At 40.2% G+C, this 26,747-nt stretch overlaps 1 protein-coding gene and 5 non-coding genes across 10 annotated transcripts in view; 5 read left to right on the top strand and 1 right to left on the bottom strand.

Moving 5' to 3' along the window:
* LOC121877411 (cryptochrome-2-like) overlaps nt 1–3,407 on the top strand; it is a 43,624-nt gene extending 40,217 nt beyond the window's left edge. For all 5 annotated transcript variants that reach the window (XM_042383179.1, XM_042383203.1, XM_042383194.1 and 2 more), the window contains one exon: nt 3,272–3,407. In XM_042383179.1, coding sequence (XP_042239113.1) covers nt 3,272–3,330 — 59 coding nt within the window. In that variant the 3' untranslated portion in view covers nt 3,331–3,407. The remainder of the gene's footprint in view (nt 1–3,271) is intronic.
* A 7,987-nt stretch (nt 3,408–11,394) lies between these two features.
* On the top strand, nt 11,395–11,467 carry Trnat-agu. Its single transcript has one exon. It is a non-coding gene; the product is annotated as a tRNA-Thr (tRNA).
* Nucleotides 11,468–16,196: 4,729 nt separating this feature from the next.
* On the bottom strand, nt 16,197–16,312 carry Trnal-caa. The gene is made up of 2 exons: nt 16,275–16,312; nt 16,197–16,241 (listed from the first exon to the last, which is right to left on the bottom strand). It is a non-coding gene; the product is annotated as a tRNA-Leu (tRNA).
* A 3,766-nt stretch (nt 16,313–20,078) lies between these two features.
* Trnat-agu lies at nt 20,079–20,151 on the top strand. The gene has a single exon. It is a non-coding gene; the product is annotated as a tRNA-Thr (tRNA).
* Nucleotides 20,152–23,771: 3,620 nt separating this feature from the next.
* Trnal-caa lies at nt 23,772–23,887 on the top strand. Its single transcript has 2 exons — nt 23,772–23,809; nt 23,843–23,887. It is a non-coding gene; the product is annotated as a tRNA-Leu (tRNA).
* Nucleotides 23,888–26,046: 2,159 nt separating this feature from the next.
* Trnat-agu lies at nt 26,047–26,119 on the top strand. Its single transcript has one exon. It is a non-coding gene; the product is annotated as a tRNA-Thr (tRNA).
* The last annotated feature ends 628 nt before the right edge of the window (nt 26,120–26,747 follow it).

Genomic DNA, 26,747 nt, shown 5'->3' with positions numbered 1-26,747 from the left:
TGTTATTAAATATTGTATATTATGGACAAAGGCACCACGCCCCTGCATCCAGTTGCTTAGCAATAATTGATACTGATTATGGTAGGCTAATTATTCTTGGGGCTTTGTCCTGATATGCATCTTGATCTGCTTAGTGCTTGTCTGGTTGCCCCAAATGTTTATTTGCACTGTACTGCATATGATTATGAAGTGTTCATATGAAAAAAAAAATTTACTTTTATTTACTCATAATTTTTATATAAAACTTAAGATTTATATAAAATATTGAAAAATTTCTCATCAAATTTTCATAAGTTCCCATAGTCAAATACAAAAGTACTGTACTGTATTCTTGTAGTTACAAAATATATCATAGTGGTGTGTGCCAACCTCTTGCTAGCAACATCATATTTATTTATTTACTTATTTAGTTTTACTGTTACATGCACAAGCAATCGTCCATACAGAATGTGTAAATAAAAAAAACTAAAAGAAATGATTATCATAAGGTCAAAAACATCCACTGGAGTTAACTTTGGATCATGGCAAAAAGGGGAGTGGGAGGAAGGTGTGGTGTCGGGGATCTCAGCCTCTCCTACCAGGCCAAGCTCTTAGCTGCTTCTTGTTCTTTTTCAACTTGTAGTTTTGGATATATATATATATATATATATATATATATATATATATATATATATATATATATATATATATATATATATATATATATATATATATATATATATATATATATATATATATATATATATATATATATATATATATATATATATATATATATATATATATATATATATATATATATATATATATATATATATATATATATATATATATATATATATATATATATATATATATATATATATATACAGGTATGCTATAAACGGATCCTACTACGAATATTCCTATACGAACTAACTCCTACAACGAACGCGGATGAATACCGGACTATTTCGCCTGGCGCATGAATATTGTTGTACCGCGACCCACAACAAGAGCGTCAGGCGCCATCTTTGTCTCATTGTGTAGCCAGTGCACCACTGTTATTGTTGAAATTTCGTCTTTTGATGTGGAAATTCGCGTTATTTGTATAACTATTTTGTTATACAAGTATACAATTGTAACAATGAGTCGTCCAAAGCGAGTGAGAAAGCTAATAACCCTTGAAACTAAGAAAGAAATTATAAAGAAACGTGAGAATGGAAGAAGCATTGCGAAACTTAGTGATGAATATGGGATGGCTAAATCGACTATATGTACGATTTTGAAGAATAAAGAGGAGTTAAAAACTGTGCAAGTGGCTAAGGGAATCTTTAGACTTAGCAAAGCAAGGTGTAATGTGATTGAAGAGATGGAAAATTTACTCTTAGTGGGGATAAAGGAGAAAGAAATGGCAGGTGGTAACATTAGTGAAGCTATAATTTGTGAGAAGGCTAAACAATTGTTTGAGGACCTTAAAGCCAAGACTCCCAGTGGAAGTGATAGTGATGTGCCAGTGTTTAGGGGTACCTGCATGCTGAATAACACTAAGGTAAGATAAAGTACCGTATTTTTTACATTTTCCACAGAATTTGTTCAGTGTTAAGCGGTTGTATTTGGGGGCCTGGAACGGATTAATCCTATAACTAACGAATGCTATAACGAACGAGGTTCTGGAACCAATTACGTTCGTTATAGCATACCCCACTGTATTTATATACAGTATATATTTCATGTAGATCCACAATGAAAACGTGGATAAGATAAATCTTGATACAATCACACGGGAAAAGGGAAACAACGGAGCACCTTAGCTTTCGTCTTGATTCAAGACATCTTCAGTTGCTTCTGAAGATGTCTTGAATAAAGACGAAAGCTAAGGTGCTCCGTTGTTTCCCTTTTCCCGTGTGATTTTATCAAGATATATATATATATACACAGTATATATATATATATTTTTTTTTTTATACTGTTACATGCACACACTGTCTTTCATACAGAATGTGCAAAAATAAAAACAAAACAAAAATAAATAAATTATTATCATAAGGTCAAAAATATTGTTTATAGGAGAATAAACATTTCTTACGTTCATGGGATTTAGCCCAAGTCTATGGGAGCGGGTAGCGCACTCCTGTCAACTGTGTCCTTCGTGAAATGGTTGCCTAATGGCAATGCAGTACAGCGTGCCCTGACAATTCAAAGGACATTTAATTCTCGGACCTCGATTATTTGCGGATGACACCCTGGATGTAACCAAGAATGTCTAAGGATAGTTTTAAAGGTTGCTGGCATTTTCGCAGCCAGGACTGGGAGCCATTTGTTCTAGAGAGAGTACCTTCTTTTACAGTAGTTTTATAAAAGGAGTTTAATTATTTTTAGGGTAGGAAAGGGGTTGGGAAGACTGCTCAGAACACATTCCTAATTTTTTGCTTTAAATTAATGAAAAAAAAAATCACAGTACTGTATAGAAAATCTCAGTGTCCAAAAACAATTTGTAGGAATGCCTCCCTTTCATAAACAGAGGAATAACTGTGCCCAGATTTATATGCCTTCATACTTACAGTAGGATCCATTCAAAATACTTGGTTTTAGGATATACTGTACTGTATTTGGTTTTTGGAATGTTGGATAAATGACCTCTCTCATACTACCAAAAGGGTTATAATTTTTTTTTTATACGTATGTAACTTGAAGTAAGGCAAACATTTCACATTCTCTTAGCAAGTGCCTGCCCTTATGGTTTGAGAGTCAGCCACTTTGGCCACCTCCTTCCCATTAGGGACTAATCCAGCAATCATATTTTATAACCAAGTAAAGAGTGAACAACTTGGCACCCATTCCTCTTGTTTTTGGGGTATTATACTGAAGTGAGATGAAATTATGTTAGTCCTCTTGCCAACATACTCTAGCCAGTGTCAAGAAAATTGTTTATGCTCAACAACAAAAACTATTCAGCCGTTTTCGTTTTTAGGGTATACAGTACTTACTTTCCAATAGGTATCCTGTCCTGTATGAAGGTGAATGATAATCCAGCTTCCAATTTTTTCCCAATCTTTTATCCCAGACACACAAGTTGGGGCTCTGGAGATTGGGATTTAAATCCTGTAGACTTACTTCCTGTACAGAATTGATTGATCCTCCTTTGATTATTAAATGGAATTTCAGGATCATTCCTTCATTTTTACCATTACTTAGCATTATTGAATCAATGTGATATAATTTATTTTTCTGATCTCTGCTGAAAGCTGGAACTTGTGTTGAATTTCATCTATTCTTTTTTATCCCTCAGGTAAAAGCAAGACACCACCTTCAAACAGAAACTCTCCAAACAAGAAGATGAAGAAATAGAGGCATAGAGTTTATGAAAAATTAAATGCATTAATCAGTAATACAGTAGTACCCCCTCTTCCCAGCTCACTAGCTCCTACCTCTCTGAGAAATGTTTGGGTGAAAACACTAGATTTTAACGTTTAGTAATAAATAATACCTCAGACAAAAGTTAGGATAATATAATTGACATTTCTGGATTCCTTGCAGGTCAGGGAATCTTTTGAATGTAAACTTCATATATTTTGCACAAATGATAAAATATTTGCTTTGTGTAAACCAAATTATTACATTAGAACTAAAATTTGTATGTCTAATGCAAAATCCATGATGTTTATATTCAAAATGATCATCATATTGTAAGAATTCCAGCAATGTAAATTATATTCTGGCCGGGTAATTTGTATGAATTTTATGAGCTAAATAAAAAAAAAAGAAATTATACTTCACCGCATATATGAGTAGATGCACCGCGGAAAGTGAAAGTCCGGTTCTGGCAAGGTACCGCGTAAATGAGAAATCGCGGAAAGTGAAACCGTGTAAAGCGGGGTAATACTGTATTTATTTTTGAGCCCTAACAAATAGCTAGTTCAAACATAAGGAAAAATGCATTATGCTCTAGTACCAATGTATTCCAGAAAAAAAAACACTTCTCAGGAACAAAGCAGTGGGCTTTCTCTTCAGAAACCATAAACAAAATTTAGTCCTTCTGAATTTGTGCTACAGTAGCAATACTCAGGTTTTTCTGTTTTGTTTTGTTATTTGGTTCCCCATTCCCAGTTCAGCAAGCCTGCTGCCTTTATGCTGTGACTTCACATGGTTGAGGGGGCTGGCTGGCCATAGCTACAACTTGGCTCATTGCCTCAGTACACAGAGTTGTAAAATAACTAAATAAATTTACTTGAGTACTGTACTGTACTATACTATACTCGGGTAAAATTTTTGGGTACAGTATTTACTTTTTAAAAGGTACTCAAATATTTTAGTACTTTTACTTAAGTATGGTTTCAATTGTTCCTCTTACGTTGACAACACAACATACATATACAGTAGTACCCCGATTTACTCGGTCAATTGAACCCACAGGGTACCGCGTAAAGTGAAAACCGCGTAAAGTGAACAACAGAACATATGGGATTAATTCCAATAGAGACTGGCCTGACCCCAAACTCCACTTTTTGACGACACACAACTATGTTGTAGTAAAAATATTATCTTAACTTTATGATGGTATGCACACACAATTAATAATTAAGAGAAATATCAATAATATTAGTTTTTTTAACACACATTAGTAGAAAAGATGGCTGGGCACACAGGGATGGGGGGTTGGTTCCGAGGCAGAGGGCAGATTATTGGCCCTCACCTGTATCACTTGTATCAATTGTATCACTATCCACCACATAGGCTTGCAGGGCCTCTTTGTCAAACCCCTCAAAGTCCATATCCTCACTATCACTATCACTGACTTAGGCCGGCTGTGGTGGGTGGTGGGTGAAGAACTCGGTAATGTTTTGATGACTGGGCGACCTTGTGCGCATCCTGCCCGCGCCGCTTCCCGTGTATATGAGTAGATGCACCGCGGAAAGTGAAAGTTCGGTTCTGGCGAGGCACCGTGTAAATGAGAAATTGAGGAGAGTGAAACCGCGTAAAGCGAGGTAATACTGTACTGTAATGTTTCTGACTATTGATTTTTTTTTAATTATTGTATTTCTTTATGGTTCTTTATTATTATTATTTCATTATTTTATTTTTAATTTATGTATTTTTATTATAAATTTTATTTACTATGAATTATTATTATTATTATTATTATTATTATTATTATTATTATTATTATTATTATTATTATTATTATTATTATTATTATTATTATTATTATTATTATTATTATTATTATTACTATTACTATTACTATTACATTTTCGCCCCCCTGGCCCTGATGTGGGTCAGTGACCTGTGCCCTGGTGAGCTAATCCCCATAAAAAACAAAAAAACAACTTAAGTAACAAAATACAGTACTTTTTACAATTTTGTCAGTACATACGTTCATACTGTATACAATGAACCCTCAAAGATTCGGACCCTGTAATTCCCGATTTCAGAAGATCCAGACAAAAAATTTGGGGGTTCTGGGCTAAGAAGCATTCCCAAAACAGGGTGAAGGTAGTTTTAGGCTTAAAGTTTTTATCTTATAAATATCTTATAAAATGTTACAGGCTAAACATAGCAGAATATAACTTGTATTGCTGGAATCCTTGCAAGATAGCAAATAATTTGAGTATAAACATCTCATAGTTTGCACAAGAGATAAAATTTTTAGTCCTTTAGTGTAGTACATATACATTAATGTTGTTCAAAATGATGACTTTTTCACAGGAAAAGCCTGTATAACTAACCCCAGTGGTAGGATAATATGTACTGTATTTTTGGTGTATTTTACATCATTATTTATCGCTTTTATACATTTAGTACAGTTGCCGGAAGATTCAAACAATCTGCTTTTTCAGACAGGTGGTCTCCCCTTTTAGTCCAGATCATCGAGGGTTCACTGTACTTTTAATGTCCAAAAATCCGGATGCCAGAAATCCGGACCACCTGAGAACCCGGACTTTTCGAAAACTCTCAAACTTTAGATTTAGCAGGCTTTTGTGTGTGTGTGCTCATGCGTGAGCGCCACAGCTGCACAGCGACAACAAGCGACCACGCGGTCGCCATTTTAAAACGAGCAATCAAACTGTGACATCGTATGTAATTTTGTGTCCTACTCTTTTCATTTACCATATATAGCATACGTATTTACAAGCCCATAATAATCGCTCCTAAAGTAGATAAACTTCGTTGTGTGAAGAGGAAGAAAAACATGTTGAAATTGAGTGACAAACTTGAAATAATTAGGAAACTAGAACGTGGTGTGAGCAATACTGTTCTAATGGAAACATACGACATCGGAAAGTCTACAATTTACGACATAAAAAAGGCAAAGAATAAAATTCTAGAATTCACAGCCTTGTCTGAGTATTTGCTAATGAATAAACTATCAAAATTTACCTGTTCATCTCTTCTTTATTCCTCCTTAAATTTGAATTTTAAAAGTACTGCCCGAGAATCCGGACCAACCCAATCCACGAGCACTCAAGATTTTCGGACTGAAATGAAGAAAATATAATATATATTTTCTTCATTTCTAAGTCACACTAGAGTATTGCAATGATGCACACTTGGAGCACAGAATCCCCAGTTTTTCTGACTTCCTCCTGAATTTTTCCCATTGAGTCGAAGATCACTAAACTGAAAAATCGTTAAGTGAACGATTGTTAAACGAGGGATAACTTTACAGTCCCAGATTTAGGTTAGTTTAAAGTATGGTTAGGTTAGGTTAAAACGTTTAAATTTTGACATACTGTATAAAAATACGTACTGTAACAACTTATTGTGATGTACTTCCCAGTACTGTGTACATAAATGGCAACTGTAGGAGGCAATTTGTTCCAAGGCAGCACTGGGGGCACTTAACACTATTTTCACTTATAATTACATTACACTATGTACAGTACTAGTTTACTAGATTAACTTACTGTTCTGTATAAACTATTATTATGTAGACTACAGTATTTACACTGGGGTGATTGTTTATTCATTGTCGGGGGACATAAACACTTGTGGAACTTCTAAGCTGATTTGGCAGAGTTAGGTATCTGAGGAAAATGGCATTGACTAACTCTGGAACAAGTGCAATGGAGAATGGGCTGACTCACTCTCTGAGGTTGATGACCCAGCAGTCAACATTCATGATGAACCACTGGTGGGACTGCTGGAGTGTGATGTCTATTTTCTCTTAGGCACTTTAGGCAGCATTCACTCGATTTAATGAACTAGTAGTTTGCTTATGAAGATTAATTCCGTTAATATGCTCACACCTCAGGTACTTAATACAGTAAAACCTACTTCAGCCTATGGCAAGTGTACTAAATGTATCAAAAAGCTAAATAATGATATAAAACACCCCAAACCTTTCTGCTCCGGGCCTGGGGACAAAGGTTCCCAGCGTTATCAAAGATTGCACCATGTTTAGCCGCATCCTCACATGGTTGGTGCGTGGGTGGGAAGAGTGAGTCGATATGTCAAGACACTTATACAGCACTACTAAACTATAGGGTACTGTATTGTCTTATAACATTTGACTTTATGATTTTTATTTTAAAATTAATTGATACATGATAGCTCGATTCGGCTACTATTGCACTTAGACAACTGATCAGTGAATAAACCAGGACATATGGAGATGCATTATATACTAGTGATGTCACGAAGCTTCACATCTGCAACCACAATGCATAAATTATCTCAACCTGTACTAAAATGTACTAAGTTAATTACTAACATTTTTATGTCTAGTGCAAACTCTGGTATGCTTATACTCAAATTAATCGCCATCTTGTAAGAAATCTAGCAATGCAAGTTATATTCTGCTAAGTCAAGTCAGTGGCATTTTATAAGCGAAAAACTTAAGCAACATCTTTTATAATCCTGAGTCCATTCTGACCCCTCCACTGACAACTATGCACCTGGCTCCTGGCTGTCAACACTCCACTTCCCCTTCTCCCCTCCTCCCAGCCAGCAGGGGAGGCAGATGGTGGTGGGGTGATAACAATTAATGGGATGAAAGTGATTTTAGGTTTAATTGTTTTTCTTTTAAATAATGTCACAGACATGACTTAGTAGGATATAACTTGCATTGCTGGAATTCTTGCAAGATTGAGATTAATTTGAGTATAATCATCTCAAAGTTTGCAGAAGAGATAAAATGTTTAGTTCATTAGCTTAGTACATTTGTGTACAAAGTGAGTACAGTAATATGTTGGTCATTCTGAAATTTATATAACATATTGACAATATATAGTGCAGTGCAATGTTGATTTAAAGAAAATAATCTTGAATTACACCTAATGAACTTAAAATTTTATGGGTGAAATGACGGCATGAAGCATGGGGTGATTTCTCTTCTACCCCCACTTCCTTCTCTTCTCCCTTCTCTTCCACCCCCACTTCTAATTCCCATCATCATCAACCAGGAGCCTTCTACACACACACACCTCAAAGTAAGTGTACTGTATTGCATTTTTTTTTCACTTTGTATGTAATTTTCGGTGAGCTGGAACCAATTACCCAAAATCCCATTGAAACAATGGTTTCGGTTAACGAAATTTTCGGTTAACGAACGACCTTCTGGAACGAATTGTTTTCGTTAACCGAGGGACCACTGTATATTGTATATATATATTATATACAATGCAGTACTAGGGAGTTGGTGTGTGCTGAGGAGCTTGTTATGCGGAGGTCTTGTCTGTTTGAGAGCGCCGAGTAGAATCATCTTCACGGCGAGGCTGTGGGCTTATACAGTATACGAGTCCACCGAGTCCTTATTTGTGACTATTCATTTGGAGTGGTGTGCTGGAAATCCACAGGTTCACAGTGGATTGGCATAGCGGGGAGTAGTCACCACCTGTTGTGACACTCAAAGGGATAATAGCGGCCGGGCGGCAAGGCACTCTGACCGCATGGAACCTGAGGTGACGGTAGAACGGGGAATACTCTGCGGTCGTCACTTGGAGCGACCTATAATACCAGGCGTAGAAATAGTGCTGGTATGTCTCTAGGTGAAGCCCTCGTCTTTACCCACCGAGGGCGGTGTGCGAACGAGGTGCCTGTTGTGTATACCTAAAAGTCACAAGGAGTCCCATACTTGCAGGTATGGAGTGTAACGTGTGTTGAGATGGTGCTACTATGTATGATAACCGACGGTGCTATATTCCATACAGGTGGAGCAGTCTGATGTGTTAAGGGATAGTGTAAGAAGGAATGACAGAGGTAAGGTGGTCACAGATTGTTATGCAATAAGTAGGTGGATGACACGCCATCAATGTAAGAGTCTGGGGCCCATCTGGGTAACCACATTTTCGTTGTTCTGAGGAAGGCCAATTCATGTATATGTTTTTTACCAGTATGTTTTATAAGGAATAAATCAATTAAGACATGTTATGGTTTCACCCTTCTTTACCCTTATCGATCTGGCCAATGGAAAACCTAACCCAATGCCTAGTCCACTCTGCACGCTACCTAACGAGCTACATGCTGTCCAGAGGGGGTCTGGTGGCAGCGACCCTTAGAAATTAAGATTAGAGTTAAGTTATCCCCTTAGACTTAGTGACCCCAGAATCTGGCAGAATAAATTGGTGGCAGCGGTGGGATTTGAATGTTATATAGCGTAATATGAATTAAATAGGGTTTTTAGGAATGACAATGATGTACGCAGTACACCTTTCTCCATCCCATCCTGAGTGTGAACCCAACAACTCGTACCCCACAAATGGTGACCCCCGGAGATTCGCACTCACACGGGATGGAGGAGAAACCGATCACTCTCCCAGTCTTCAAGTAACATGGAAGACTGGCTTATCCACACAGAGGCAGCTCTCATCGGCTTTACAGCTACTGTCTCTACACCGCAGGTTAGACACCTTAGAGCAGCACTGCTTCTCTAAGCAGATACCAGCTCCTCTTTCCCCAAGCACCACGTCCTACCGACCCCAGCACACTCGTCCTGCCTCAGACGCCGCCCCCGGCCCAGCAGTACCCCCTGCCACTGTCCTGGACCCTCCTCCTGATGCAGACCCTCCTCCTCTCCTGCCTGGCAGCCCCTGCTCCCGACGTGGCCATGCGCCTGAGTGTGGCCCCACACATCCTTTTTTTTCCCTCGGGTACTCTACTGTCCTGCACCCTGCTGCTGTCGTGGACCCTGCTGCTGTCATGCACCCTGCTGCTGTCATGCACCCTGCTGCTGTCATGGACACACTTCCTGAAGCAGCCCCTGCTCCTGACCCAGGCCCACACACCCCAGCAGGCGCAACTGACGAATTTGTACCTGTCGCGAGGGAAATACTACATTCATCGCCTCCACAACCCTTTCTCCCTCTTTTCTCCCATAGATCTCGTGTATCTAGACAGAGTTGCCCCCCCTCCCCTAGCGGCCGGCTCATCCACGCCCTCGCCGTTGTCTCACATGTGACATGCACTGCCGTTCTACCTCACATGTGCCATGCAACCCTGCAGACAACAAGTCTCCACCGCATGGAGGGAAGGGGGAGTATTGTAGTGGATTCCTCCCCGACTAACGCTGTTTGTCGCTGAGTAGCCGACCCCGCAAATTCCCCAGTGTATGCCTCTGGTCTAGGTCAACCAGCGCTGCCTTACTTGACGGAGGTCAACTATTAAACCACGCCTACCTCCGTTATATAAGACCTGACCTCGTGGTGACCTACCTCTCTACCTACACCAACCAGCAAGCAACACCTCCTCCTCCTCCTGCCTGGCGGCTCGCTCCCGCCGGCGAGCATGGCGACCCACAAGCTGTCCTCCTCTGAGCATCCTCACCAACCAGCTCTCTCTACATCACGCTTGTAACCATGCTGCCCTCCCAGCACCAAGCTGCATTGTACATCCAATACAACATGTATACAGAGAGCACATTGTGAGTTTCCTTTCTCCATCCCAAACATCCCATATCCCACACCCACTGTACGCACCTAGACAGTGTGTGATCCAGGTATATGCTGATAACCACAAGGAAAGAAGAAAACACTCTACTCACTGTACTCACCCCTGAAGATGTGAATTACACGAAAGCGCTTGGGAACTTCGTGTTTTCTTCTTTCCTTGTGGTTATCAGCATATATATATATATATATATATATATATATATATATATATATATATATATATATATATATATATATATATATATATATATATATATATATATATATATATATATATATATATATATATATATAATGGCAAACAAGAAATTGATTAGCCCAAGAACACCGCGAAAGTTTTATGGTACGAGCTTAAATAATTGAAAGTGAAACTCATAGCATGTAATATATTTTAGAAATACAACTGCACTTTTACAAAACTGTAGCTCAAAGTTTGAATATGTAACAATTATACTACGTAATTGTGACGCAATGTTTATTTGAATATGTAACTCGATTTTTCGTCATAGCGAATTTGGTTTTAAGCGCCTTCATAGCTCAGTGGCTAGAGCGCTGGTCTAGTAAACCAGAGGCCGGGAGTTCGATCCTCCCTGAAGGCACTTGAGGTTCTTTTCGCCTTTCGGTCCTTATCCATGATACACTTGTTTACGGAGGGGTATGTAAAACCACCCAGACGTCAGGAAGTGAATCTAGATGATATTTATTATAAAGCTGTACGTATTCTCATGAGATGGTGATAAGTGACTTGGCTGCTTTTTATGCTTAAGGAAAGTAAGTTAACAGATTTTCTTACGAATTAAGAATTTATAATTGGTTCCCAAAATTTTATATTTCAGATTTGTTTTGATAACTCTTTGTTCAGTAGAGAAACTTGCTTGCCCTTAAAATTTCACTAAGCTCAAATACACTCGAAACAATTATGGAAGTTATTTTTTGTTAGTGAATATTGGAACTAATTTGAGTAAAAAAAAAAAGTTAGATGATGGTCAGGCGTCGTTTTTCTTAAACAACAAAAAAAATTCCTCGTACAATATGTATTTGTTCCCTGCAACCCCTCGGTTGAAGCCTGAGCCACAGCTTAGCGAAGCAGATGATCTTCTGAGGTGAATAATTATACCATCACCACCTGTTTGATTGTGCTGTTAGAATTTGTAGTACTGCCAGAGGCGGATCTAGGAATATCAAAAGAGGGGAGGGGGGGGGGGGAACATGGCGAGCACAGCGAGCCCACTCGGCTGGAGAGCATTGTATGACCCCCAGTTTTATTTTTTAAATCTGACCATTATCCTGGGCATTTTGAGGCCATTTTGAAACCACGTGCACTTGATATTAGGAGATATTCTGAGGTTAATTTAGTTATTACTTTTTACTATAAAAAACGCCCAAGTACTGCGCACAGTGTCATCCGTCTCTGGGAACGTGGGAAGTGTGTACATGGGCACCCACGATCCAATCACTGGTATCTCATTGACTATAATCATTGTCAGAGAAAGAGATCGCCGAGATGTCCTCATCACCCGTGCCACTGTGACACTGATCATCGACTTGTCAGATCCAAGCCCTCACTTCACGTCGCCCAAAAACGGCGAGGGCAGCCAGCCTCCAGAAGAGGTTTTAATGCTAAGCGTCTGGAGGATCCAGTGGTAGCACATGCTTTCAGAGAGCAGCTCCAGCATGGGCTTATAAACAACCCAACAGCAAGCAACGTGAATCCCAGTGCCGAATGGGATACTCTTAATACTGTTATGACAAAAACCTGCAGAGAGACCCTCGGCCAGATCAAAAGAATACACCAGGACTGGTTTGATGAAAATGACCCGGCAATCAAAGTACTCATCGATGATAAACGTGCTACTTTTACTGACTGGCAGAACAACCCTCAGTCCCGGACCAAAGCTGATGCCTTCCGCAAAAAGAAAGTGGCGGCCTATCGGGAACTTCGTAATTTAAAGAACGACTGTGCTTAAAAATAAAGCATGTGAAGCACAAAAACTTGCAGATCAGCACAAAGTGCGCGAATTTTTCATTAACGCTAAAACATTTTATGGGACAGACACTCGTGGTGCAGCCCCCTCCGCACATCTGAGGTAACCTCATAATTAAAGACGATGAAGCCTTCAGCGCTGGAAAGAGCACTACCATTCACTGCTCAACTGAAACACCGATGTGGATGTCCTGACTGCCCAGCAGGTCCCTCAGCATCCAGAACTGACCCACCTAAGCTATCCTCCATCCCTGGATGAGATAGCTATTGCCATCAACCAGATGAAAAATAACAAAGCCTCAGGGCCTGATGGAATCCCAACCGAGGTGTATAAAGCAGGAGGACCTCTGCTTACCAGCCGTCTCCACTCTCTCCTGGAGAATATATGGGAAAAGGAGGAAATCCCCCAAGCTCTTAAAGACGCTTCCATTGTCAATATTTATAAGAACATGGGAGACCTGTCAGACTGTGGCAACTACCTTGGGATCTCGCTGCTCTCTGTAGCTGGCAAGTTTATCGCCCGACCCCTCCTAAACAGACGAGGCACCACTGACACAATCTTTACTGCCCGACAGATACAGGAAAAGTGCAGAGAACAGCGTCGTGACCTGTACATGGCTTTCATCGACCTAACCAAGGCCTTCGACTCGGTCAACAGGGAAGCCATAATTCATCGCCATTGTGAGGCAACTCCACGATGGCATGACGGCAGTGTCCTGCACAACAGCACCCAGTCAGAGCTCCTCCCCATCCAAACAGGGGTTAAACAAGGGTGTGTACTGGCACCAACTCTCTTTTCCATCTTCTTGGCTGCCTTCCTTACTCGTGCCAGTGCTAAATTAGCCAGCGGGGTGAACATCGAATACCGGGTGAAGGGGGGTCTTTTCAATATAAGACGACTCGAGAACAAAGGTGTCGACAGCTTCCATTACTGAACTTCAGTATGCAGACGACCTCACCCTTATTGCTCACACTGAACACGACCTACAGATCCTGAACACCTATGCAGACGCTTATTCATACTTCGTCCTTGAGGCGAATGTATGTTAGACTCAGATTCTCTTCCAACCTGCCCCTGGTTCAGACACACCTCCACCACCCATCCAGCTTAACGGTACTACCCTCTCTAATGTTTCCCACTTTCGGTATCTTGGCTCCCACCCGTCCACCACAGCAGACATCGATGAAGAGATTCAGCATCGGATCAAATGTGCATCTCAAGCATTTGGCAGACTCCGAAATCGTGTCTTCAGCTGTAGGGAGCTGAAATTATCTTCAAAGCTGCACGTATAGCGAGCACTGGTCCTCCCCACCTTGCTATATGGCAGTGAGACATGGGTCACATACAGGAGGCACCTCAAGGCACTTGAAAACTTTCACCAACGTAGCCTACGTTCCATCATCCGAGTTCGCTGGGAAGACAAGAGAACAAATGCCAGTATTCTTGCTGATACCAACTGTAGAGCATCGAGGCTACCATTATGCATGAGCAACTACGTTGGACTGGCCATGTTACCCGCATGGACAACAATAGACTGCCAAAGCAGCTACTTTACAGTCACATAACGAATAGTAAACGCAACGCTGGCAGGCAACTGAAAAGATATAAGGATAGTCTTAAGACAAACCTGAAAAAGTGCCAAATTGACTCCCTCACCTGTGAGTCGATTACTCCACATCTTAACGCTTTGAGGAGCACCGCACGAGGTGTCAATGCTTCCCAGTTAGCCCGACTGTAAACCGAGGCAGACAAGTGCCAACGCCGGAAAGATGCTGCCACCGCAGTAGATGGAGCCCTCCACATGTGCAACAAATGTGAACGACGTTGCGGGTCCCGTATGGGTCACATACCATTCTCTTTAGTCACCTCAAAACTCACCGACCAAGGTGACATCCCTAATAACTCATATCATTGTATCATAGCTGGTTGATCGTCATACTCGATTCCGAGTGACAGCAAAGTAGTAGTAGTGTATGGGGTTGGGAAGGGGGGGGGGGTGTAAAAGACGGTTTATTTGTAAGTGGATACATACACGTTTGGATCCCATAGTACAGTGAACATGGCAGTATAGTAGATGGAAATTTACCACTATAGTATAATATAATGTTATATAGGCGATGAGACATTTTGCAAATGAACGAGTGAAACATGAACTTCCAGAACTAGACGGTCTCAGGATGATGTAATGAGTCGGACAGCAATTAAGCCATCGTGGATGATATTACGTAGAAATTTTGTTAAATGCCATGAAAAAACAAATATAAGTGATAAAGGAACCTCTTTTTAATAAGTTCATTCTGTTAGATTGGAGATTGGTGATCGCCCATAGTGTGTGTGGTGTGTATGTTCGTCTTTTGGTAGGTTTTCGATATTAAAACTGAATATCCTGGAAGGGGCAGTTGTTTGTCCTCGCTCGGTATGAACGATATTCTGGCGACCTGTGGTGTAATGATCAGCATGGTCGCCTCGCAAGCTCGGGGATCCGGGTTCCATCTTATGGGAAAGTTTGGATCCTGGATGTTAAATCGATTTCTTGGCGAATTGTCCGGTCTTCTTGACGCTGGGTGGTGCAACTCGTCAATTTGAGGTGTGTTTATAAAGGTTAAGTGTTGGCGACAGCTTCTACTTTAAATAAATTCACGTCTATGTTTCCCTAGGTAGTACTGTATGTGTGCGCGCGAGCTGCATAGTATAATACTCCTAACACTTTGAATTGAGGATGTCTTAAGTTAATGCTAGGGATGGTGTCAGTAGTAAGCTTTGGTGCCACAACAACACTTTGGATGCAGAGCTCTTACGTTTAACATTCTCCAATCATAACAAAAATTACCGGTAGGGGGTGGGGGCTCACACCAACCACGTCCATTATAAAATAGCTACAAAACTATCACCCCGTATCACCACTGCCCCCTCAGATAACACCAAATATGATTCTTACAACCACCACCATTACCACTTCAACTACCATCGCAACTATCGCTTCACATTTTAATATGGCTTAGTTACAGAAATCACTGTACCTGTACTTGTGTCCGAAAGAGGGCTTGGAATGGAGGACCTGGGTTTTCATGGATGGTAGTTGATTGAAGGGGTTGGGGGTATCCAAGGGTGTTAATTGTTTGGATGACTTTCGTAAAAAAACAAAAAAACATGCTGACAGAAATCGTGTCCTGAGTCGGCTTGTTTGTGAAGTGACGGTAGGTTTCACGCCGCCCTGAGAGGTAACGTGGAAATGTTACGGGAAAGAGCATTTGAGATTTTGGTAGTTTGTGGCCTGTAGCTCGTGTGTAAAAAAAAAAAATCTGAAAAGGGTAAAATACATTTTTATCTGGGATAAATTGTTTGTCAGGAGTGGGATTCGAACCCACGCCCTCAGAGAGGACCAGAATGCCCATTGCCCTTTTATCGGAAGGGAAGTTACCTTGAGTCTGGCGCCTTAGACCACTCGGCCATCCTGACATGTAATCAAAGTGATTAGGAAACGTGGGTATACCAATTTGTTTGAGTTGCTCGTGGGTCTTTTATAAAATGCAATTGTTTAACATAAGCATATTATATTTTATCTTTTTCACTGATCGGCTTATGAGTCGGTTACGTCTCTGTTACGCATATGTTGGCATTTACTGGTTCCTGGGATGTATCTCAGTATTTGTCAAGTCTGATCTTGACTCTTGAATGAGTTTTACACGCGGTGTTGTTATGTTGATATTAAATTTCTACCTCAAAATCTCTACCCTTGTGCAGTACTACGCATGCTCGGCCATGCTCAGAACCAGAAAAACATCCGTTCTGCGTATCTAAATAGACGCCACGAGACCCAACTCATTGTTCAAAATGTCGATTTACAAGTGGCTAGCTGGCACGTGCATTTTACTCTTATTTTATTGATATTGTTGGGAAAAGTTGGGTCGATATTTTATTAGGGTAGAAATTTTATATAACGTTCTCTGGCAGATTGTTCCAAGAGTTACTCTTACTTTTATTCTCTTCGCCACTGATCAGCTCCTAAGCCGCTTGGGCGGTTGGTCACGTCTCTGTTACGTACTGTTGCCAAGTACTGGGCATACACTGGCTTCTGAATGTATCTGAACCTGCTCCAATGTTGGTCAAGTTTGGTCTTTAGAGAGCTCCGTCACAACACTCTCTGGCAGGTTGTTCGAAGAGTTCACAATTATTCTCACTCCGAAACGTTTGCTTTTACGGTTTTCTGGACAGGTGGCTGTGACCCCTTGTGGGGCGGGCGTCCGCCAGCTTCAGTATGGACATTCGACTGAGTAGTGCCCCTTGAGATGTTTATAGACTCAATTAGGTCACCTCTTACCCGTCTGTAGTACGTCTAAGCTAAACAGTTGCAGGCGCACTATCTCTTGGATAACTGAGGTGCCAAAGTGCAGGCACCTGTCTGGTGGCCCTCCCTTGGACATTTTCAATCAACTGACTGTCTGTAGCATATCTCGGGTGTACTGCGCACATCATTGTCACCCTTATTATCTTTTCAATTCATATTACGCTACATAACACTTCAAATCCACCGCGCTTGTAGTATCACAGAAAACGGTAGAAAACGCGAAACTTTGGTAAGGGATAACTTACCTACTGCATGTTGTTTTAGACGAATTGTACCAATGTACGGACATATAATATTAAGAGTATGTACTGATAGCATTAAGGAGAACTCAAGGTATCTATAGGATGATTGGGAAGGTCCAATTGATACGGAGTGGTGTACTATAAGGGATAAGTCAGAGTGAGTCAGTTCAGAGACTCATTCCTGTGACTCAGTTTCACCGCGGGGAGCGAACTTTTGTCCCCGACGGTACCTGGATTTGTTGTTGGTGTGTGCATAAGGGAGGATGTAGGCCGCCCTCTATGAAATGTGGCTTCAGCCTGGTTCATCCTACAGTGTGAGGTGCTTGCTTGAGCCACCGCACCATGTGCTTGGGGTAGGGAGTGGCAAGGACTAAAGACTAGTATTTATCCTTGGGGAGTGGTATGTCTAGGTCGTTATAGCTAGGGCTGTGCCGGGTGCTTCAACCTACTGTGGCTCCAAAATGGGACGGATGCTTACCTATCAGCGGGCTGCTTGTTGGAGGTAGTATTTATATTACTGTACCATAGTCACAAGCCCATTACTTTTAACAATGATGAGGGTAGGGATAGAATGTCCCTTGGTGCCTTTTGGTGGCGAGTCCGTGTTACTGCAGGCGTATCCCCTTCGTTACAGCCGCTGCAGAGGGGCATTGTTAATTGTTTCTCAGGGTCATGAGGCCAATGCTTTTTACAATGATGAGGGTATGAATAGATTGCCCCCTTGATAACAACAAGATTTAATGGGTTAGGTCAATTGTTTTTAGTCCTGTATTGCTGGAAAGAGTGTTATTAAATTTGCTTGAAAGCGCGCACACCGAATGTTGCAGAATTATGTCCTCTGATCCTACGCGCACACAACCAGCCATGGTTTACTACGAAGACATCAAGGTGATCCGGTTGCGACCGGTTGAGGAAACTTGTCCAAAACAATTCAACTTCCTCGTCCTTAAAGAGTATTTCTTAACTCTGGAGGAATCGAGAGAGTCATCAAAGTTGAGCGCCTTAAGGTGAACAGTGACCTAAAAATCACCTTCGCCGGATTTGGCCAATTCCTACAACTGCCACAATTCACCGACACCAACGGCGTACAAGTGGAAAGGATTGTCTACCAGGGGGACAACTTGAAGCTGGTAGTGATCTCCCACCCTAAAATTGCATACACGGACTCAAAAGAAATCAACCAACTTCTCAAGGGACAACTCTGCTGTCTAAAAAAGCTGTCAGAAACTTGCCCTTGTAGGACACTACGAAACGTTACCCAAAGGGGCTCAACTGGCCTGGGAAACCGTGCCAGTGAAGCCCTTCTGCAGACCCAAATGCTGCTATAAATGCCAGCGCTACGGACACACCACCACCAAGTGCAAGGCTCAGGAGGATGTGTGCTCCAAGTGTGGAAACCACTGGACATCGCTACACCTCCTGCCCCAACCAAGAGAAGAAATGCGTAGCCTGTGGCGGGCTCACACTCCTCCGCCGACAAGCTATGTCCACGTGGTGGGAGCGGTGCAAGATGGCAAGGATCCGCCAAGACAAGAAACTTACATTCAAGGAGGCCCTCCTTGGTGTTCCCTCCCAAGAAAAGAAGAAAAAAAAACAAGAGACCAAGAAGAATAAACAAGAGACCAAGAAACAAGAAGAGAAGAAAAATCAAGAACGGAAGATCCAAGACACAAGTACCAGCAGCCCCTGTACCAATTGCCTCTGTACCAGCTGCCCCTGCAGACCAACACTTCACGTTCTCCGACTTTTTCACCTTCTGCGAGCAACTTGGACACGAGGAAGGACAAGACCAAGACACTACTGAGTGGAAAATCCAAGGAAAAAAAAAGAAGAGGAAGAGAAAATCTTCGTCTTCAATATAACAAGGCCCAGAGCAGCCCGCCAATCAGAAACCAGTAGTCAAACCAAGAAACACACAAGAAATTAAGCCGACCTGAAGTAAGTAAAAATAGCGTTGCCCAACACGACGTTGTAGGGGTATCGAGATATTAATGTTGTCTACCACTCAACATTAATATCTCGATACCCCTACAACGTCTTGGCGCCATTCACCCTCCGGTACCCGCCCTCCGCTGCCGAGCCCGGCCATTCACCAATCAGAGCACAGCTCGCCTACCTCACGCAAGCGGTGTTTAAGCCACTGCGTCCTTCCTCTCCTCCTAAGTTCACTTCCGTCCTCCCTTTATCCTTCCCCCGAACCTTCTTCCTCCCCTGTCACTAGCCTTTTATTCATTCATTCATTCATTCTGCTCCTACAGTAGTGCTTTACCGGTTTGTACCCTCAGCTCCAAACATATAGTATAGGTTATATGTTTTCATCATCGGCATATTTCCTGTAATTTGCTCCTTTAGTTTAATGTTTCACAATAGATATAACTACAATTTAGACAATTTTAGCACTTGGTGTAACGGCAGACATTACCTGTATCTACTGACGCGCCTATAATTATTCGTGAGATAATACTTTAGCCGCCCATTAGTCCATTCGATTTACCGCAATGAAAATTACTATTAATCCACAGGATAAAGATCTGGACGTCTTCCTCCAAGACATAGCCTACATACACAATAAGTAGACAATAGACAATAAGTAATAAAATTCAAAATTTCTTAGGACCTTCTTGAATGGAAACAAGCCTCCATAGCTCAGTGGCTAGAGCGCTGGTCTAGTAAACCAGAGGCCGGGAGTTCGATCCTCCCTGGAGGCACTGTGGATAACAAAATAGTTTTTATAAGTAAGATTTGTTAATTCACAAGATTTTGAAGTTGTAGTAAAAGACAACTACTAAATTTTAGAATTTTAGTGAAATATAACTAATGCAGTAAATATATGAATTCAAGAATTAATTCGTTCATTGCTACTAATTCTAATAATAATAACAATAATATAAATACTAACAATAATAGTAATAATAATAATGATAAACATATTGCAGTTGTATCCACAATCAAACTATATAAATGCAATGGTACATAATAATAATAATAATAATAATAATAATAATAATAATAATAATAATAATAATAATTATAATAAAAATCATAATAGTTCATATTACACTGAACTATACGATACAATAAAATTAAATCACATGCAAAATAATCACAGTGTATTCCATTAAAAGGGAAAATTAATTCAGTAACTACGAATGCCATTTTCACAAACTGAAAAACTTAAAATTTACAGTACTGTATATGAATACATGCCACCTTAACCCAATAGTGTGATGGACTCTCAGTATGTAAAACATCATTTTCACTCGTTACAGTCGATAAAGTACATACTGCTGCTGTTTACGTAATATAATGTTATGTTGAAGAACACGGAGACTGACGATAACTGATACACGTTGACGCCGAGGTGCGTTGATGCTGAGGTACGTTGAAATACTTGAAGACACACTTTGAGTTTGGACGTTGAACAAATTTGTGTTGCTCATGCGCTGCATACGTTTACACCCAACGTTACGTTGAAGACCCACATGGATGATCGTGGAAAAAGAAAGTGTTGCGTTGACGTTGTAGATTTCAGCTTCAAACAGGCGGTGAGTATAAGGCCATTAGGCCACTGTCACTATGGCCTGAGTGAATGTATTAAAGACAAAAGCGGGTTCCAGATGTGATATCTGTAAATAAAATCAATTAAAAATTACACTTATATTTTTTTTAGAGATGGTAATGCTAAAATAATAAACAACTCTGATTTATGTACTGTACAGCCCTGTAAATGTATTGAACGCATATCGTTATGTCTAAATCACATGCAAGTTTGTATATTTTCAGCCGCCGACTGCAACTCTATTAATAAACCGTTTATTATTTATATTATTATTATTATTATTATTATTATTATTATTATTATTATTATTATTATTATTATTATTAGGGGTAAATCCAGGAATATCATGGGGGGGTCCTAGAAGTTGTGGGTGGGGGAACATAGCGAGCTCATTGAGCTTTTGGGGGGTGGGGTTGGGGGGAGGGGGTGTAAGTTCTCCGAAAAAATTTTGAAATCTGACAAATTGTTTGAAATCTGACCAATAAAATATCATGAGCATTTTGAGGCCATTTTGAAGCCATGTATATTTTAAATACAGTAGTCAAATCTAATATACTTTTGTGGCAATTTAGCTATGCATATCTACAGGTACATCGACGTAATAATGAACGCCAGCGTCATCTGTTGATTGGAGTTTAGAATAAATGTACCCCACTATAATATAGTGAGATACTAAATAATGCCAACGAACTCCGTTTCCTATCAACAAGTACAGTATAGAGTTACACTTGGTGGTATATGTGTTAGAATACTGGTGATGCATTTCTCTATGGCTATCTTATCGTACGAAGCTTTGAGTGTGTTATGCAAAGTTGAGGTAAGTGTGTAATTTCTTTAAGCTTTCTGCAAGTGTAACAATTACCTTTTATTCCAATGAACGTGGTGATTCTTTGTTGATTTGATTTTGGGATCACGTAAGGTTATTATTTTCAGTGTTGCTTTGTATTTTTAACTACACGACGTAGGCAGGGCAGGATTCAGAGTCGTGGGGGCCTTGGGCAAACAACTGGTGGGGACCTTGCCATCCTTTTCGTATTACAGTATTATAAAACCAAGTGTAACTATATACGCCACTTTCAATATTTTAGATTGCTAATGCCAGATCACTCCTTCACCCTTCTCTGCCTTGCCCTGCCCATTCATTCCATCACCTTTCTCTGCTCTACCCATCACTCCATCACCCCTCTCTGCCTTGCCCTGCCCCTTCAGTCCATCTCCCTTCTCTGCCTTGCCCTGCCCTTCACTTCATCACCCTTCTCTGCCTTGCCCTGCCCATCACCCCTCTCTGCCTTCACCCATCTCTCTGCCTTGCCCTGCCCCTTCAGTCCATCTCCCTTCTCTGCCTTGCCCTGCCCTTCACTTCATCACCCTTCTCTGCCTTGCCCTGCCCATCACCCCTCTCTGCCTTGCCCTGCCCATTTTAAGAGGGTAAATCTTTATTGTTTGGTGTTGCTACTTTACTTTTATTTATATAACCTTTACGTTTATATTTCTTTTATTCTTGTTTCTAAGTTTTCCTTTTCTTTGTTTATTTACTCTTATTTACTTATATTTTCAGTAATTTAGTTATATTCTGTTGTAGGTTAACCTGGGAAAACCACACTTTTCTCTATTCTTACACACTCGTGTAATTACTGTACTTAGTTCTCAGAGCTGCTACCACCCAGCCTTTATCTTTAGAATATAATATCCACAATAAAACTTTCAATTAAATTGGTAACGTGGTATACATGAGAGGTTAGGCACGCGAGTTATCAGGTGTGTTTTCAGGGACGGCAATTGTTAGAAGTAATGAGCGGTAATACACACATTAACTGAATCATTATTTATTAATGCAAGTCTGAATTGTTAATTTAAAATCTATATTTGTTACTTATACAGTAAGACCTAGTGGTTCGTTTTTGTCTAAGTGTTATAGTTGTTTGATGTAACAAACAATTGGAGATCTATTTTGTTACATGCAGTAAGACCCAGTGGTCCGTTTTTGTCTGAGTGTTACAGTAAAGTTATCAGTGATTGGACCTACTGTAAGTTTTGTTGCTGTGAATGAAAGTTTACATTTTCAAACTATTGACATTTGATTTTAATAAATATTGATTTAGTAAAATGTGAGTATCACCGCCCCTTCCTTCCCCAAATTTGGCTTATCAGAAAATAAACGCTGTAACTCACGTGCTTAAGCTCGTGTCTAACACATTACTTCCCACTTGACAATTATACTAGTTATATTCTAGATAAAAGCCTGGGTGGTGGCAATCTACTAATTAAGTAAGTATAATAATTATATCAATGTGTAATGCTATAGAATGATATGGTTTTCCCAGGTTAATCCATTGAACAGAATATAACTAAGCAAAGCTGAGAATAAATGTAAGAGGAAATACACAACCCCCCCCAGAAAGACTTAATAAAGAAAAGAAATACATAAATAATTAAAGGAAAATATAATGAACAAATAATGACATTGAAATAAATAAATAAGAACAGTGAAAAGAAAATACTGTACATAGAAAATAACTTAGAAACAATGTAGAACTACAATAACTTAGAAAATAAAATATAATATAACTTAGAAAATTAAAGAAGGTTTTCTACGTTATAGAAATATAAATAAAGTGGCAACAGCCAAGCTTAGAAAAAGTGCCCTTATAATATTCATCAGCTGATGGAATTAAAAACAATATTTTCCCCCTTACAATGCCATAAATGTAAATGAAAATATTGACATTTGCCGGATAATTTTTTGCTTGGTGGTTCGTATAAACTAAGGTCAGGATGGCCGAGTGGTCTAAGGCGCCAGACTCAAGGTAACTTCTCTTCTAATAGAAGGGCAATGGGCATTCTGGTCCTCTCTGAGGGCGTGGGTTCGAATCCCACTCCTGACATAAATTTTGCATATTGGAAATCTGTCTTCAGAGAGCAGTAGATTTGAGCTATTGATTACCATATGTCGGCAAAATGACGGGCACAGGTCAGAGTAAACCCAGAAGTTGATGAAGACGGCATGTTGCAGAGAGCGATGTGAAAAGTGACTATATTATTAAGATATTTTTCGTTTAAATAACTACTGTATGTTGTCTTAAATGCTGGCTATGGTTAATATTTTTACCTACCTATTTATTTACCTAATGGTCATTCAACTAGAGGTGGCCACGAAGAAGGGGGAAGAGGCCAGTGTAGTATCCCTCCATTATGTCGTCTGGTACGAAATACTCTGTAGATTATTTAATCAGAAACCTTGGTTGAAATTTACAAAAGGGTTTTCCCTATTGTCTCTTGGATATTTATCATGTGGAAGACAGTCGGAAGAATTTTGTAATGTTCAATAATAATAATGATAAAATTAGTTTTGAGTCTTAGAATACTGTATTTATTTAGATCACAATGTACAAGGGAATGAAGTTTATAAAGACTAACATTCAGTACTGCGGGAACCAAATTTTATCAGGGGGTGCGGAATATTAATTTTGGTGTCAGATACTCTGTAGTGCAATGTATAGCACCTTATACCAAAAATATTGAAGTGCTGCAGCACCCTCAATTAGACCCACCCCCCTCGTTTTCCGTTTCCATGGTAACATCATGTAATAATTTCATAAAATACGAACAAATGGGTTGAATTGGTTGCATTAGGATTTAACGGTAATCTGTTGAACATTTGTTATAATTTGGTAATTATGGCTTACTTTCAGCTTAAGGGAAGACAATTTTTTGATGATTGGGTTTAACAGGAAGTACGAAGACATGATGGAGTTCATAGTTATTATTTGTATTAATCGATAACGTTCCATATACCAGTGTGTATGTTTGCAAAATAAAAGTGTAAATGTAAGAAATTATTAGTAGTAGTTGTAGAAGTAGTGATAATAATAGTAGTAGTAATAATCGTAGTGGTAGTAGCAATAATAGTACAGTTGTAATAATAACACGCTCAATCATGTTGAGCAGAATTACTTTGTGCATCATTGCAAGTCACTCGTATAGAAGATCCATTGTTATTCATCTAGCATCCGAAAGCTCCATAACTGACGTTATTTCAGTCTTCAGATTTTTTAAATGATCAGTAATTTTTGTTCATCAACTATTTTTCATATGTAGGCTTCTATCTAACCTCTAAACGTGATCATTGTTGTAGAGATCTTTGTCATTTATTTATGGTATGCCGTATACTATGTTTTGCTAGTTTTCTAAACAGCTGTATGATATTGATACGGCGATATTGTGTATTCTATTGTGGGGTTTCGAGATTCCGGGGTCACCATTTGTGGGGTTATGAGATATTGGTTCGCACTCAGGATGGGCTGGAGAAAGGAAACTCACAATGTGCTCACTGGATACATATTGTATTGGATGTACAATGCAGCTTGTTGCTGGGTAGGCAGCATGGTAATAAGCGTTGAGTAGAGAGAGCCGGGTGGTGAGGGTGCCCAGAGAGAGGGCACGCGGCTTGAGGTACGCCAAGGTCGCTGGCGGGAGCGGCAGCCACACGGCTGGCGCGGAGGTGTTGCTTGCTGGTGGCACTGGGCAGAAAAGAGAACTGGTCACAGCGGTATCAGGCCTAATATGGCGGGGGTAGGCGTGAGTAGATAGTTGACCCCCGCTCCGTGGGCAGCAGGTATCAGGCCTAATATGGCGGGGGTAGGCGTGAGTAGATAGTTGACCCCCGCTCCGTGGGCAGCGCTGGAGGCATAGGCTGGGGAATTCGAGAAGGTTCGGTGCTTGTAGGGGAGGAATCCACTACACTATAATATATTTATTTTTAGTATATTGACGTCTGGACAGACGGGAGAATTCCGGATCAAGATGTGAATTTTTTTTTTTTAGCTCCTCTGTAGAGTGTACTGAAGGTCGTAACGTCGCAATCCCGCTTTAACCAGTTCCGATTACTTTCCCACAAGCGATTAAATGGTTTCTGGACACACAAACTTGAAGATTCCATAACTCGTATACATGTATTACACTAAGAACTAACAAATAAAACAAGAATAATTTATTTGCTTTAATTTAATTTATTTCAAAATATATTACGAATTGCAGCAATTTCGCCTCCATAGCTCAGTGGCTAGAGCTCTGGTCTAGTAAACCAGAGGCCGGGAGTTCGATCCTCCCTGGAGACACAATGGTTATCAATGAACAATGTTTTAAAGTGTTGAATAGGTGAGATGATATTCTACTTATTTCAGTGTTCTGTTCATCCTAAACTAACCTACCTCCCCCTACATGTAGCATTATGGGAGTTAACCTTCTGATGAAATAAGCTGTGGTGTTTAATCTTAAGATGATCCAACGCCTGAAAAAATCGTTTATGAAGTAGCTGCTGTCCGAATTGAGTGATTGAGTGATTTTGGTGACGCATGAGCTGCTTCTGACTGCCTATTGGTAAATATTTTTCTGTATGTCAACATAAAATTAAATTAAGCCTGTCTTGATTAATCCCGATAACCCATTGCCCAGTAGTGCGTCTTTGTTTGGTTGTGGAGTTACCTTCCTGGTGAGAGAGAGAGGAGCTGTTAACAATGCGTTATTTATCTAGCCTGTGTGAGATACCCCTTTAGCGCGCGCACACACACACACACTTTATATAATTATGATTCAGACCACTGCAACACTGATCATCAGCTCGTCAGAGCCAAGCTTTCACTTTCGTTGCCCCAAAACGACGAATGCAGAAAATCTCCAGAAGAGGGTTTAACACGAAGCACTTGGAGGATCCACCGGCAGCACAAGCTTTCAGAGAGCAGCTCG

The sequence above is a fragment of the Homarus americanus genome, unplaced genomic scaffold (assembly GCF_018991925.1).
Source record: "Homarus americanus isolate GMGI-L3 unplaced genomic scaffold, GMGI_Hamer_2.0 scaffold33468, whole genome shotgun sequence".
In the NCBI taxonomy this organism is placed as follows: domain Eukaryota; kingdom Metazoa; phylum Arthropoda; class Malacostraca; order Decapoda; family Nephropidae; genus Homarus; species Homarus americanus.
Note: the sequence above shows the minus strand (reverse complement) of the source record. Positions and strands in the feature narration are given on the sequence as shown.